Source organism: Macrotis lagotis, chromosome X (assembly GCF_037893015.1).
Source record: "Macrotis lagotis isolate mMagLag1 chromosome X, bilby.v1.9.chrom.fasta, whole genome shotgun sequence".
NCBI classification, from domain to species: Eukaryota; Metazoa; Chordata; class Mammalia; order Peramelemorphia; family Peramelidae; genus Macrotis; species Macrotis lagotis.
This window is the reverse complement of record NC_133666.1, coordinates 148,141,153-148,154,564: the sequence shown is the minus strand read 5'-3', so window position 1 is coordinate 148,154,564 and position 13,412 is coordinate 148,141,153. Positions and strand designations below refer to the sequence as shown.

General features: G+C 39.0%; 1 protein-coding gene across 1 annotated transcript in view; it reads right to left on the bottom strand.

Annotated features, from left to right (window-relative positions):
• Window positions 1-12,854, bottom strand: part of LOC141501936 (carnosine N-methyltransferase-like) — a 53,375-nt gene extending 40,521 nt beyond the window's left edge. Inside the window, exons 1-3 of the mRNA XM_074206380.1 lie at window positions 12,499-12,854; window positions 4,836-5,031; window positions 3,750-3,913 (exon numbers count right to left, since the gene is read on the bottom strand). Of these exons, the coding sequence (XP_074062481.1) occupies window positions 3,750-3,913; window positions 4,836-5,031; window positions 12,499-12,839 (701 nt within the window). The 5' untranslated portion in view covers window positions 12,840-12,854. The remainder of the gene's footprint in view (window positions 1-3,749; window positions 3,914-4,835; window positions 5,032-12,498) is intronic.
• Window positions 12,855-13,412: the final 558 nt, after the last annotated feature.

Sequence of the window (13,412 nt, the reverse complement as noted above, 5' to 3'; positions counted from 1 at the left end):
GTGTTCAGATATAACACGTTTTCTTTTTTACTTCTTGCAAGGGGCTGGGATTGGATGGCCTGCCCAGGACCATAGGGCCAGGTGGATTCTGGGCCTAAGGGGTGGTATGGGGGCTCAGGGCCTCTTCGCCCCAGGACCAGGGATCTGTCTGCTGCGCCACTCAGCTACCCTACAGCAGAGTCAGAGTGAAAGTAGAGAGAAAATATAGTATACGGTAGTGGAGAAATAAGAAAGGAGGGAGTTGCGATCAGCAATGGCAACGTTGGAAAAATATGGAACTAACTTTTGTGATGGACTTATCATAAAGAATGTGATCCACTCACGACAGAGTTGATGGTCTTGGAACAAAGACTGAAGCACGTTTTTTGTTATTATTATTTGGGGGAGGGTGCAGGGCAAGTGGGGCTGGGTGGCCTGCCTGGGGCCACATAGCGGAATGATCTTTGGGTGTCTGAGGCAGGATTCGAACCCAGGTGCTCCTGGCTCAAGGGCCAATGCTCTGTCTGCCACCCAGCCACCCCTACTATTATTACTATTTTATTTTATTTTGGGTCTTTTTTTTTCTTTCTTCTTTTTGGTTTTTGCAGGGCAGTGGGGATCGGGTGGCTTGCATGTCACATGGCTGGGTGATTATTGGGTTTACGAGGCTGGATATGGACTCAGGTGCTCGTGGCTCCAGGGCTGGTGCTTTGTCCATTGCACCACCTGGCCATACCTACAATTATTACTATAATTTTTTTTTATTTTAATTTTTTTCTCTCCGCTTTACTTTTTCGCCCAAGCAAGTCTATCTATATTCATGGGGGGAGGGGTATTTTGTTTACTTGTAAACAAGTATATTTTATTAATGTAAAAAAAACATTTGTATGAAATGAGAATAAAAAACATTAAAAAAAGTCAATTATAAAAACCATTAGGCATAAAATCAATATAGAATCAATGCTAAAGGTAATAATAGTTTTATCTCAAATAGATTTGGAAGTCATCTGCATAAAGAAACTTGAAATCATGAATTTTTAAAAAATATCTAAGACAATATATTTAAGGAAGACCCAGGACAGATTATAAAGAAATATACAGGCTAAGAGAACAAGAAATAAATGATGATTTAGTAAAAAAAAAAAAAAAAGAAAAAAACCCAAGACAATCCAAAGATAGTAGAAATTCTAATCAGAAGATCAGAAGATAAAGAGATAGGAGAAAGCAATATTAAAAAAGATAAAAAAGGAGATCATCAAGAATATCATGGAAATTAATGAAAAAAACAATAAAAGAAAGTGGTTTAGCTATACCAGATCTAAAACTTTATTATAAAGCAGTTGTCATCAATACCATCTGGTGCTGGCTAAGAAACAGAGTGATAGATTAGTGAAATAGATTAAGCACAAAAGAAATAATAAATGAATATAGTAATTTACTATTTGATAAACCCAAAGATTCCAGTTTCTGAGATTAAGAACTCACCATCTGATAAAAAACTGTTGGGAAAACTGAAAAAGACTATGGCAGAAACTAGGCATTGACTCATAATTCACATCCTATACCAAGGTAAGGTTTAAATTGATACAGGATTTAGATATAAAAGGTAATAACAACATAAGCCAATTAGGAGAATAAGGAATAGTCTATCTGTTAGATGTATAGGGAGGGGAGGACATTATGATCAAACTAGAGACAGAGAATATTGTAAAATGCAAAATGAATTTTGATTACATTAAATTATAAAGGTTTTGAGGGCAGCTAGGTGGTGCAGTGGATAGAGCACTGGCCCTTGGGAGTCAGGAGTACCTGAGTTCAAATCTGACCTCAGATGCTTAATAATTACCTAGCAGTATGGCCTTGGGCAAGCCACTTAACCCCATTTGCCTTGCAAAAATCTTAAAAAATAAATAAATAAATAAATAAAAATAGGTTTGGTACAAATAAAACCAATATAACTAAGACTAGAAGAAATACAGAAAGCTGGGAAATAGTTTTCATAGCTAGTGTTTCTGATAACAGGACTCATTTCTAAAATACATAGATAACAGGGTCAAATTTATAAGAATACAAGTCATTATATTCTTCATACATTGATAAATCATCCAAGGATATAAACAGGCAGTTAAAGCTCTCTATAGCCACATGAAAAAGATGCTCTAAAAATTATTACTAATTAAAGAAATGAAAATTAAAACAACTCTGAGGTCTCATACCTAACAGAATGGCTAAAATGACAAAAAAAGGAAAAGATCAATGTTGGAGGGGATGTGAGAAAACTGAGACACTAATACACTACTAGAGGAGTTGTAAATTGATCCAATCATCCTAGAGAATGATTTGGAGCTATGCCCAGAGCTATAAAACAGTTGCATACCCTTTAATCTAGCAATACCACTAACTAGATCCGAAACCCAAAGAGATAATAAAAAAAGGAAAAACAAACAAAAATATTTATAGCAGTTCTTTTTTGTAGTGGTAAAGAATTAGAAAATGAGGAGAAGCCCATCAATTGGGGAATGGTTGAACAAACTACAGATGGAGTACTTCCATTCTCTAAAAAATGATGAATGGTGGACTTCACATTCCTTGCTCATAAGATTTAATTGTAAAGGACCCTGGAGGTCAGAAAGTCCAACCTCTTCACTTTAGACATGAGGAAAACAAGGCACAAATGACTTGCTCAAGTTCATATAGTAGTAAGTAGCAGGGATGCAGTACCTGAATACAATCTCACTCTAGTTCTGTGGTTTCTATTGTATCATGCTGCTTTTCCTCAAGTTCTGAATGTATTTTCCTATATATTAGATTCTAAGGTCAATCCCAAAAGATTAATGTAAGGGAAAGAATCCTGTAATAACCATTCCTTCTGCTCCTGGATAAAATAAGTTTCCGCCTCATATAAGACTTATCATTTACTTATAACATGCAATTTGTGTTTAGACTTGTGACTGGTACACTCCTGACATGTCTAAGGTAAAGACTTCTGCTTCTGAGGCTAGCTTATTATTCACTAGGCCACACTATGTCTAGTAACATTATTAGTATGAGAAAATGCATTCTAGGTTCTATTTAGCCAACTTCAGGAACAGAAGCCATCAGTAAAATGGGTACTAACTATATGTTCATTTTCATTAAGGTTGAAGAAACTCCCTTTTCAACTTGAATTTAAATACTCAAAACTTTTGAGAGCAAATTGTCACCACTAAAAAATATTAAATTCTGTGACTTGAGAGATGTAAAATACATTAAATAGCAATCACAGATCAATACTATATTAATAATTACTATTCCAATAAAATTCCAACCAAACAGCAACATAAGTTTTATTCCTTCTTTCAGCTTCACTTGGTTTTAAAAACGTTTGGAAAGAATTTTTTTTTAAATAAGATGTTTTTAAAAATCACTGCTTCAATTTTTTTTTGTTTTTTAGGTTTTTGCAAGGCAAATGGGGTTAAGTGGCTTGCCCAAGGCCACACAGCTAGGTAATTATTAAGTGTCTGAGACTGGATTTGAACCCAGGTACTCCTGACTCCAGGGCTGGTGCTTTATCCACTGCACCACCTAGCCACCCCTCACTGCTTCAATTTTACAAAAATTCAATTAATTCATTTCAAGATGAAGCAGCATAATTTTTGTTTACAAAAAAAATACTGCAGAAGGTACTCAGAATGTTACTCTTAGTGCTTAAGTGTTATTGACAAACTCTAAACCAAAAACATATCATCACAATCTCAACAAAATTATCTAAAAACAAAAACATTGTTTACCATCTCTCCTTTGGAAAATTTTTGACAATTTCTTTAATGATCGGCTGGTAGCAGGCATCTCTTTCAGTTTTCCCAGTTTCACTCCAATCTCTCACAAATTGTTTCAATGTAGATTTTAATTTATCCATATCAAATGTGGATGCTGGCATAATCTTCCCCGTTCCCTGTTTAAAATACAAACATTGGTGATTATAAACGAAAGTAATTTCATTAACAATTACTTTTAAAAAGTAATTTAAGAAAAGTAATCCAATAAATTTCATGCTAAAAATAACTAGTAGAGTACTACAGGTGACTGGGTGGATAAAGCTCTTGCCTCTCACTTCTACGACTAACATTTAAGTGTGATCCTGAGTGAAGTGAGTTTTGTGGTCTCAACCTAGCTCTCAACAGATTAAGGTCCTTTACTAAAAGAACTACCACAGAATCAGGCAGCAATCTTTACTCAGTAGAGGACCAAACATAAACTGCCATAGGGACCTAACAAGAGGAAAGATTCTCCAGGTGATAGTAGAGATCATTTGATGGGAAACCTCACACTTGGAGTGGCCTACCTGCACCTAGTGTGTGAATACAAAAAAGAGGACTTAAGTTCCAATGCTGCCAGTTCCTTAAACTTCTTAAGAGTTAAATTTTTTTTAAAATATACTATCCTAGTAAAAGTACTTAAGATTCTTAAATATTAATTTTATAGGGTTAGTAACAAAATACTTACACTGTCTAAACTGACAAGTAACTAACACTATTGTGGGAGGGTAACAACAGTCAAGTTAGGAGGCCACCTAAAATATGAAAGATTAGTAATCAAAATCAAGGTTCAAATTTAGTTACCCCTCTATTAAGAGTTAGTGTCAACTATGTGACTGAGAATTCAAAGTAAAACTGGATCCTTTTCAGGGAAGTAATTAATATATAAATAAACTCTGGTTCCACTGTTTAAAAAGTTTATGTTATATAGCACAGATGCATGATTAGCATAAAACCAAGAAAGGGAGAAGGGAGTGAATTCTTAGGTCATCAAAAACTCAGAACTTAAGAAGTGGAAGAATTTTTGCATTTAAAATTATATAGTCTGGATTTACATACATCTTCTCCATACTCTTTATTTTCAAACATATGTATGCAGTCATTCACGATGGTTTGTAGTATATCTTGATTATGATCAATGCATTTCCGAATCTTGTCCAAGTGAAGAAGAAACTGAGGAAGCAGGCTCTGTTGGTTAGCTGGAAGTGATCTGAATTGCCTTTCTGTTCGATTTACTCGTTCATGCATGCTTGTTCTAGAAAGTATAAAAAAAAGTTAGTGGTACAAGGATTCAGACCAAAGGTAGAAACCTTCAAATATTTTAAAGACCATATTGTCAAGGATTACTTTCAGTTAAAACTTTTAGGTCATTAAATATTTTCTAAGCTTTAACCATTTTGATTCTATTTCTATTCTTTTCTACTCACAGAAATCAAACAAAAGGTATTTTTTTTTGGACTTTTGGAAAACTAACCATTTTCAAAACACTAATAATTCAAAAAGAAAAATAATGGAGAATTTAAATGTTATAGATGAAATATTTAATCATCAGAATCTAAATACAATATTTAGCCAAAGTAGTTAAAGGTTTTTAACTTTTTAACCAGCACATTCTGCAGAGGGTCACCCATCCCCAATATTTCATTAATGATAATCTTATATTTGTGTTGTACTTTACAATTTATAAAATATTCATATTCACTATCTCATTTGCTCAAAACTTTGAGTTGGATAGTACAAGATTATTATTTCCTATTCTGGAAATGGGGAAATTACTACACTTCTCTGGTACTGCTTCTACAAGACCACATGAGCTTTGAAGTCAAGCCTCCAGACTCTCAACTTCAAGGCTCTTTTCACACCATACCAAAGTACTCTGTGTTAAGTACAATTTTTAATGTTATATTATAAATGGTTACATGAAATACTGTAGCTGCATTGAATGTCACAGTTGATAGGCCAGAAGAGGTGAACTGTTAAGAACTTCAAAGATAGAAGTTGAACTGCTAAGAAAGGCCTGTTATTTTTGATGGAACAAATCTGTATTCCAAGCTTCTTGATAACTATTTACTTTATCTGACTTTTATAACTGAATCATAAAACTAAAAAAAAGGAAATAAAAGTGAAAGTTGAGCAGATTTCTTATTTTGAAGATAAATCAATAAGGCTAGGAGAAGCTAATGACTGATCTAAGTTTACATACATGAATGAGTGATAGTTGGAACCCACAGTTCTGATTCCAAATGATATCTTTATATCATCTCAATTTTAAAGAACTTTTGCTGAAGCTCTTGTCAAAATCTGACAACAAACCCACTTGACCAAGGAGGCAATTAAAAGCCATCTAGAGCCCAGGCAAAGAACTGCAATTCTCTCCCTATTCTATCAGATTTTTTATCCTAACCTCTCAACACACTCTTCTCCCCCAATTTACTCAAGCAATAACAATCTTTTACATATATATATATATATATATATATATATATATATGCAATATTTTAAGATATATATATTGACTCTAGTACTTATTTTTATGACTAATAACCCAAACCTACTGAGTTTTAAACAATTAAAAGAATTACCAAAAAAAGTTATGGATGCAATATCTATATTAACAAGGACTGCAATAAAGTTTCCTTCAATGAAGTAGTGTGGTATAATGGGGAAAGAGCTGGATTTAAATTCAGACCATCAGGGTTTGAATCCTAATTCTTCAACTTACTAAGTGTGTTTACTACCAGATTTAGTTCACTCATTTGTAAAAATGTGAAGGTTAGAATTAGATGACCTCTGAGCTTTTTTTCCTAGCTATAAATCACAGTATCCTATAATTAGTGGTTCTGTTGACAGGTACCATTGTGGAGTAGAAAAATTTGAAAGTCAGAGACTCAGGAGCCAGGACACCTAAGTTTAATTTAATTCCTGGGTCTATTACCAACTAGCTAAGTGATCTTAGAAAAGTTAATTTCTCTGGGCCTGAGTTTCCTTTTATGCAAAATGGCAATCTAGGAAATCTCCAATTCTAAATCCAGTTCTCAGTTCCTATCCAGAGGTAACCAGAAGCAGGAAAATTTCCTTACAAGTTGTTAAAACACAGATTTCTGTCTGCCTAGGCAATGTTCAGTACAATTAGTTTTCTGTCACTAAGAAATTCAGGAATCTACTGAATAGCTAGTTATATGTGGGAGATTGTTGTTTTGTCCTTTATTCAGGAAGTCAAGACATCTGGAAAATGATGTCATGACCAACAAGTGAACTGGATTTAAGTGAGGCAGGTCTGTGACTGTTACCAGTCCCACTCTCTCCTCTGGAGTCAATCTGGGTCCAATGGCAAGATATAAATAAGGACAACTGCAGATGGCCCTGGTTGCAGTGGGAGACTCTGGCCTTTAAGTTAAAGTCTAGTCTAGTTTGTGTTGTTTTGTTTTTTTTAAAGGAAGAAGAATGCTCCTTTAGTTATTAAGGCTAACTAAAAAATGGAGCAGAGTGGTGTCTTTCACCTAATCAAAAAAGAAATAAATCAATCTGGGAGGAAGACCCTCAGGGTTTCTGGCTAAAGTAGAAACAAATGCTATTAACACGAATTCTAAGATAGCAGAGACAAAACAATGACCAAGTAAAGTGGACTGAGACCTCTAGCTGGTCAATCAATGAAAGCCAGAGTGATTTGGATTTAAGGCATGGGGGGAGTCCCTAAAAAAGAGAAATATGTAGCCTATGTATCCTGATATCTTGTGTGAAGTTTCAATGATCAAAATATAATTCCCTAAGTGAACAAAGAGAAAGAGAAAGAAAAAGGAATGAATAAAAGGAGATAAGGAGGGGAAAAATAAGGAAGGAAGGAAGGAAGGAAGGAAGGAAGGAAGGAAGGAAGGAAGGAAGGAAGGAAGGAAGGAAGGAAGGAAGGAGTACTGTCAACTGGAATGGGTCATTTGGGTGATCAATGGGGCAGTCTCTCAGTAGAGACTCGTGGATGTGAAGATTACTGAGGAGGAGATAGAATGATTAGTCAGATATGGGCTAGACTTGACCTTTGAGGTCCCTTCCAACTCTTAAGTTTAGTTGATACTCCTTGGCAGGCAAAAAGACATTTTTAAAAAAAGGTGATGATTTTAATACTAAATAAATGTTAATCTATTATTTTTAAAACAATTGCTATAGATACTCAAAACTATTCAACTTCAATAATAAAATATTTATTTAACACACTTTGCAAAACATAGAACTTCATTAATTGGGAAAATAAAAAAGAGTACATTTCTTGCCCTAGTAAATTAAAGCATAAAATGAAAATTGCTATAATTGTTTTTTTAAATGTTTTTGCAAGGCAAATGGGGTTAAGTGGCTTGCCCAAGGTCATACAGCTAAGGTAATTATTAAGTGTCTGGCAATGGATTTGAACTCAGGTACTGGTTCCAGGGGTCAGTGCTGCTGCCCCTAAGATAGAATATCATTGGGATTTTTTTTAAAAAAATTTATTTCTTTAAGGCAATGGGGTCAAGTGACTTGCCCAAGGTCACAAAGTTAGGCAATTATTAAGTGTCTGAGGTTGAATTTGAACTCAGGTCCTCCTGAGTCAAGTGCTCTATCCACTGTGCCACCTAGGTGCCCCTACTATAATTGTTAAGAGCCAATTAGACCATAAAGAAGAAAAAATTAAGCAAATAAAGAAGGAATTGCAGATGACCTATTTGCTACTTTGTCTTGATGTTTCTTCCCTAGGTTAGTTAAGTGTGAAAGTGAATAATACAAATGAAATCTTAAAAAAAATTAAGTGAAATTTCTCTGCTTCCTCCTATCCTTGAGTTTTTTTTTGGGGGGGGGCAGAGGGAGAAGTTTTCAACAGGGACACAAGAGCAATTTAGAAATATACTGCAGGGCGGCTAGGTGGCGTAGTGGATAAAGCACTGGCCTTGGAGTCAGGAGTACCTGAGTTCAAATCCGGTCTCAGACACTTAATAATTACCTCTTGGGCAAGCCACTTAACCCCATTTGCCTTTCCAAAAACAAAAAAAAAAAAAACAAAAAAAAAACAACCTAGAAATATACTGCAAAAGAAATTATGTTAAAGGACTGCTCTGAAGTAATATCTAAAAAGCAATACTTTCCAAGTCAGAGTTATTAGGTTTAGTCAGTCATTTGATAAGCATAATTGTAATTCATTACTAATACTAATAATATAAGAATGTCTCAAATTGGGGCAGCTAGGTGGCATAGTGGATAATGCCCTGGCCCTGGAGTCAGGAGTACCTGGGTTCAAATCCGGCCTCAGACACATAATAATTACCTAGCTGTACGGCCTTGGGCAAGCCACTTAACCCCCTTTGCCTTGCAAAAACCTAAAAAAAAAAAGAATATCTCAGATCACTGAAATAAAATATCTGCTCTAAACTAAGGCCATAATGGTTCTTCTATGGAGTTTTTAAGCTCCTTTCCATTTTTTTTTTGCAAGGCATTGGGGTTAAGTGGCTGGCCCAAGGCCACACGTGTAGCTAGGTAATTATTAAGTGTCTGAGGCGGGATTTGAACCCAGGTACTCCTGACTCCAGGGCCAGTGCTCTATCCACTGCGCCACCTAGCCACCCCTCCTTTCCATTTTTTTAAAAGAATGTGTTTAGCCCTAAGGGAAAAGCAGAATAAATATGACAATATCCCTGCCAAAAACCTTCAACTCAAATACCTATTATTATTGTTATTATTATTATTATTATTATTATTATTATTATTAGATGTTTACTATGTGTTAAGCACTTGTGCAAGGCACTTCTAAGACTGCTACAGTTTTTGTCTGCCAGCTCATCTATGAAGGAGGACAGGAAGATAAAAGAGGTGAATTTTAACAAATTAAGTCAAAGACAAGGGGGCTGGACTGATATAATAAGAACTCTGATTAAAGTGATCTATATAAATTCTTTTAAAAGAACAAAAGTTATCCTGTATGGGAAAGCTGCAGCAAATCTATTACCTCCAAATCCCTCCCCCATAATACATGGAGCCTTCTGTCTGAATGAAGTCATGCACAATTTATACCTGCTGATATCTAGGCTTCATTTGGTTGACAATTGTGAAACCTAAAAATATTTTTAACTCCATTAACAATATCTAACTTGGTATTTTACAATATGCTGCAAAGGAAGGAATGCTGCTTTATTTTCAGATGCACAGTACAGTGATTAAATTGAACTGAAATACTGAGACACTTATTAGGTACATTGCTCATGGAGAAATTACCTTATCTCTCAGAGTCTTGATTTTCTTATTTATAAAAGAGGGATATCAATATCTATAGTGCTAACTTTATAGAGCCATAAACGTCAAGTTATGTCATCTGAAAACAAAGTTAAAAGAAGCACAATATATAAAGGGGATTAATACCATATTAAAGAACTAGACCATTTTAAGTTTTAAAAAAACATTAAGGACTTTATAATGCTAGTCAAATCATGTCTCCATAGTATTAACAATTTACTTATTGTAATATGGAAACCTCTAACACTTGTTATATCATTGTCCTTTTTTGTTGTTTGTTCAGTTCTGACTGCAAAGAGTTTTGCCATTTCCTTTTCCAGTTCATTTCACAGATGAGAAAACATACAGAGGCATTACAGAGTTAAGTGACTTGCCCAGGATCTCAGGTCAAATTTGACTCAAGATGTCTTCCTGACTCCAGATCCAGCAGCATATTCCCTTCACCACCTTAACATGACCATTCTGTATTTAAAAGAGGAGGTATGGGGAAGCTCACCAGCCCTGGAGTCAGGAGAACCTGAGTTCAAATTCGACATGAAATATGAGTTGTGTGACCCTGGGCAAGTCACTTGACCTTTCTGACCCACCCCACAAAAAATAAAAAAACAAAAAAGAAAAGAAAGTCCCTTTTAGTTTTAAATCTACAATCCTGTGATTCTACGTTTGACATCGACAATATCTTTTATTTTCAGCTGAAGAAACCACTTTTCTTTTTGCATTTTCTGTCATTCTAAGAGAATTCATTTATTTTAAGTGGGTATTTCAGGAACAAATTTGTCCTTTGAGCATAGAGGGTTATCTTAACAATATACTGACATCTAACCTAAAATTATTATGCATTATACAATCTCAAGGGCAGATGGCAAAATGGGAGTACCTATGTGAAAAGACCACAGATCACATCTTAGTTAATTTGGTTTCAATTTTCCCTACATAGAAACAGTAGCAGATATTTTAAAGGGCTTGGATTTTGAAAATTTCTGCCAATATGAAGCCCTTAACCTGAACTGATGCAAATTATTCCAAAACCATTCTCAACACTACTGTAGCATGCTCGACCAGTTTACCAGTTTGCATTCATAAAGGATGCAAATTTCAAAGTTCAGTTAGCATCAGTTTGTAAGAGTCAATGTAGTTATACGCAAATAAAAAACAATGGGCAAATTAATTTCGCAGAAAGGAAAACCTAAATCTATATTAAAAGACAACAAAACAAAAAACTGCATGAACAGCCTGGCATAAAAAACATACAAATGGTTTTGCTGATAGGGCAAAGTACCCACCATATATGCTGTCTTTAAAATCTACTATGCTATGTCCTATCAGAAAACTGAAAAATCTCTTTCTAAATCATATGTGCTATCTTTATAATCTACTATCACATATGCTGTCTTTATGTCCTATCAGAAAACTGAAAATCTTTGTAAATCATATGTGCTGTCTTTATAATCTATTATCACATACGCTATCTTTGTACTATCAGAAAACTGAAGAAAATCTTTCTGAATCATCAGCGCTGTCTTTATGTCCAATCAGAAAACTGAAAAAATCTTTCTAAATGTCCTATTAGAAAACTGAAAAATCTTTCTAAATCATATGTGCTATCTTTATAATCTACTATCACATATGCTGTCTTTATGTCCTATCAGAAAACTGGAACATCTCTTCCTAAATCATATGTGCTATCTTTATAATCTACTATCACATATGCTGTCTTTGTCCTATTAGAAAACTGAAAAACCTCTTCCTAAATCATATGTGCTGTCTTTATAATCTACTTATCACATATGCTGTCTTTATGTCCTATCTGAAAACTGACAAATCTCTTTTTAAGTCAGGTTTTTAAAAATATTGCATTTGAATTTATTAAAGACAAGGTACAGAGCTAATCACAGATTTCTCTTCCCTTGACGAGAAGACTCCTAAGTGTCATGCAAAGTCGAGTGATCAGTGCTCAGCTCCAGCACCTCCGTAGTAATGGCTTAATTTGGTGGGCTGACCCACTGACGGTGCACAGGGTGGAAAAGGGAGGCGAGTCTCATGAGAAAACCTGAGGAGGGAGGATGTAGGTGGGAGAGGGAGGCAAAACCGGGGATTAGCTCCATTTTAGCTGCACTAAAAAAGTTGCCTGCATTGGTCTCGCTCCTGTGAGCTGGAGTTCCCGCGGGCGGGCGCTCGCCGGCTCGCTCGCCGGCTCGCTTTGCCTCTCCGGGTGATCTCGGCGCTCGGGCCATTCCCTGAGGCAGCAGGAGGCGCTTAATAAGTGCTTGTCTCTGGGCTCATCCTCACGGGCAAGCAGAGGCGGCCAAGGGAGGGCAACCCCTCCGGCGGGGCTGGGCACGTCTGCCGGCTGCGCGCGGCTGGGACCTCAGCCCGGCAAGTTTGAGGCCAACTTCCCGGCGCAGGGGGCGGCCCTCGGGCCGGGCCCCGGGGCCGGGGCCGCGGGGGCGGGCGGGGAGGACGAGCCCTTTACCCGTAGTAGCGGAAGGCGTTGATGATCTTCCAGAAGTGCTCGCGCTCCAGCCGCTCCTCCTCCTCCTCGGCACTGGGCGCCGCCGCCGCCGCCCCGGCCCCCGGCCCCCGGCGCCCGGCCGAGAACAGCACCTCCACGTCCTCGCTGTCCGCGCGGCCTCCGGCGCCGCTGCCGTCCTCCCGCCCGCCTTCGGGCGGCGGGGGGCGGCGCCGCCGGTGCATGGCCGGCCCGGCCCGCTCCTCCGGCAGAGACTGAGGCGGCGGCGGCGGCGGCGGCGGCGGCGGCGGCGGCGGCGGCGGCGGCGGCTGGGCTTTCGGCGACACGGCGCACGCGGCGGACATCCCCTCCCGGCTCCCGCCCCTCCGCCCCTCCCCCGCGCCTGCCTCGCGGCTCAGGCGATGCCCTCCGGCCGTGGCGGAGCCGCGCGGGGGACGGCGGGACGGGCCGGCGGGCTCGAGCTCGGCCCGCGAGCCGCCCGTTTCTGTAGCGCCCGCGGCCCCGGCCCCCGCCCCCGCCCCTTCTATGGAAGTCGGCGTCCGCGACGCCGCGCCGACGTCACGGCGACAGCTGCACGCGGCCCGGGGGCGGGGCCGGGGGCGGGCCGCGGAGCCTCCGCAGCCGCTCGGGTGGCCGGGGCGAGGCCCAGCGGCCCCGGCCGGCCGAGCCCGCCGTCCGCGCGGGCCTGCGAGGGAGAGCGGGGGCACCCAACCCCGGCCTCGGACCCGGGCCCCGCAGAGCCTCCGAGGCGGGAGGGGCCTGGGGGACCGGGCGGGGGCAAGTGGAGAGCGAGCCGGGGAGAGGCCCGCCAACAGCGGGCCTCCAGTTGGCCAGGCTTTCAAACGGCACCGGCCGGCAGTCAGGGGCACCCGAGTTCAAATCCGGCCTCAGACACTTAATGACCTAGCTGTGTGGCC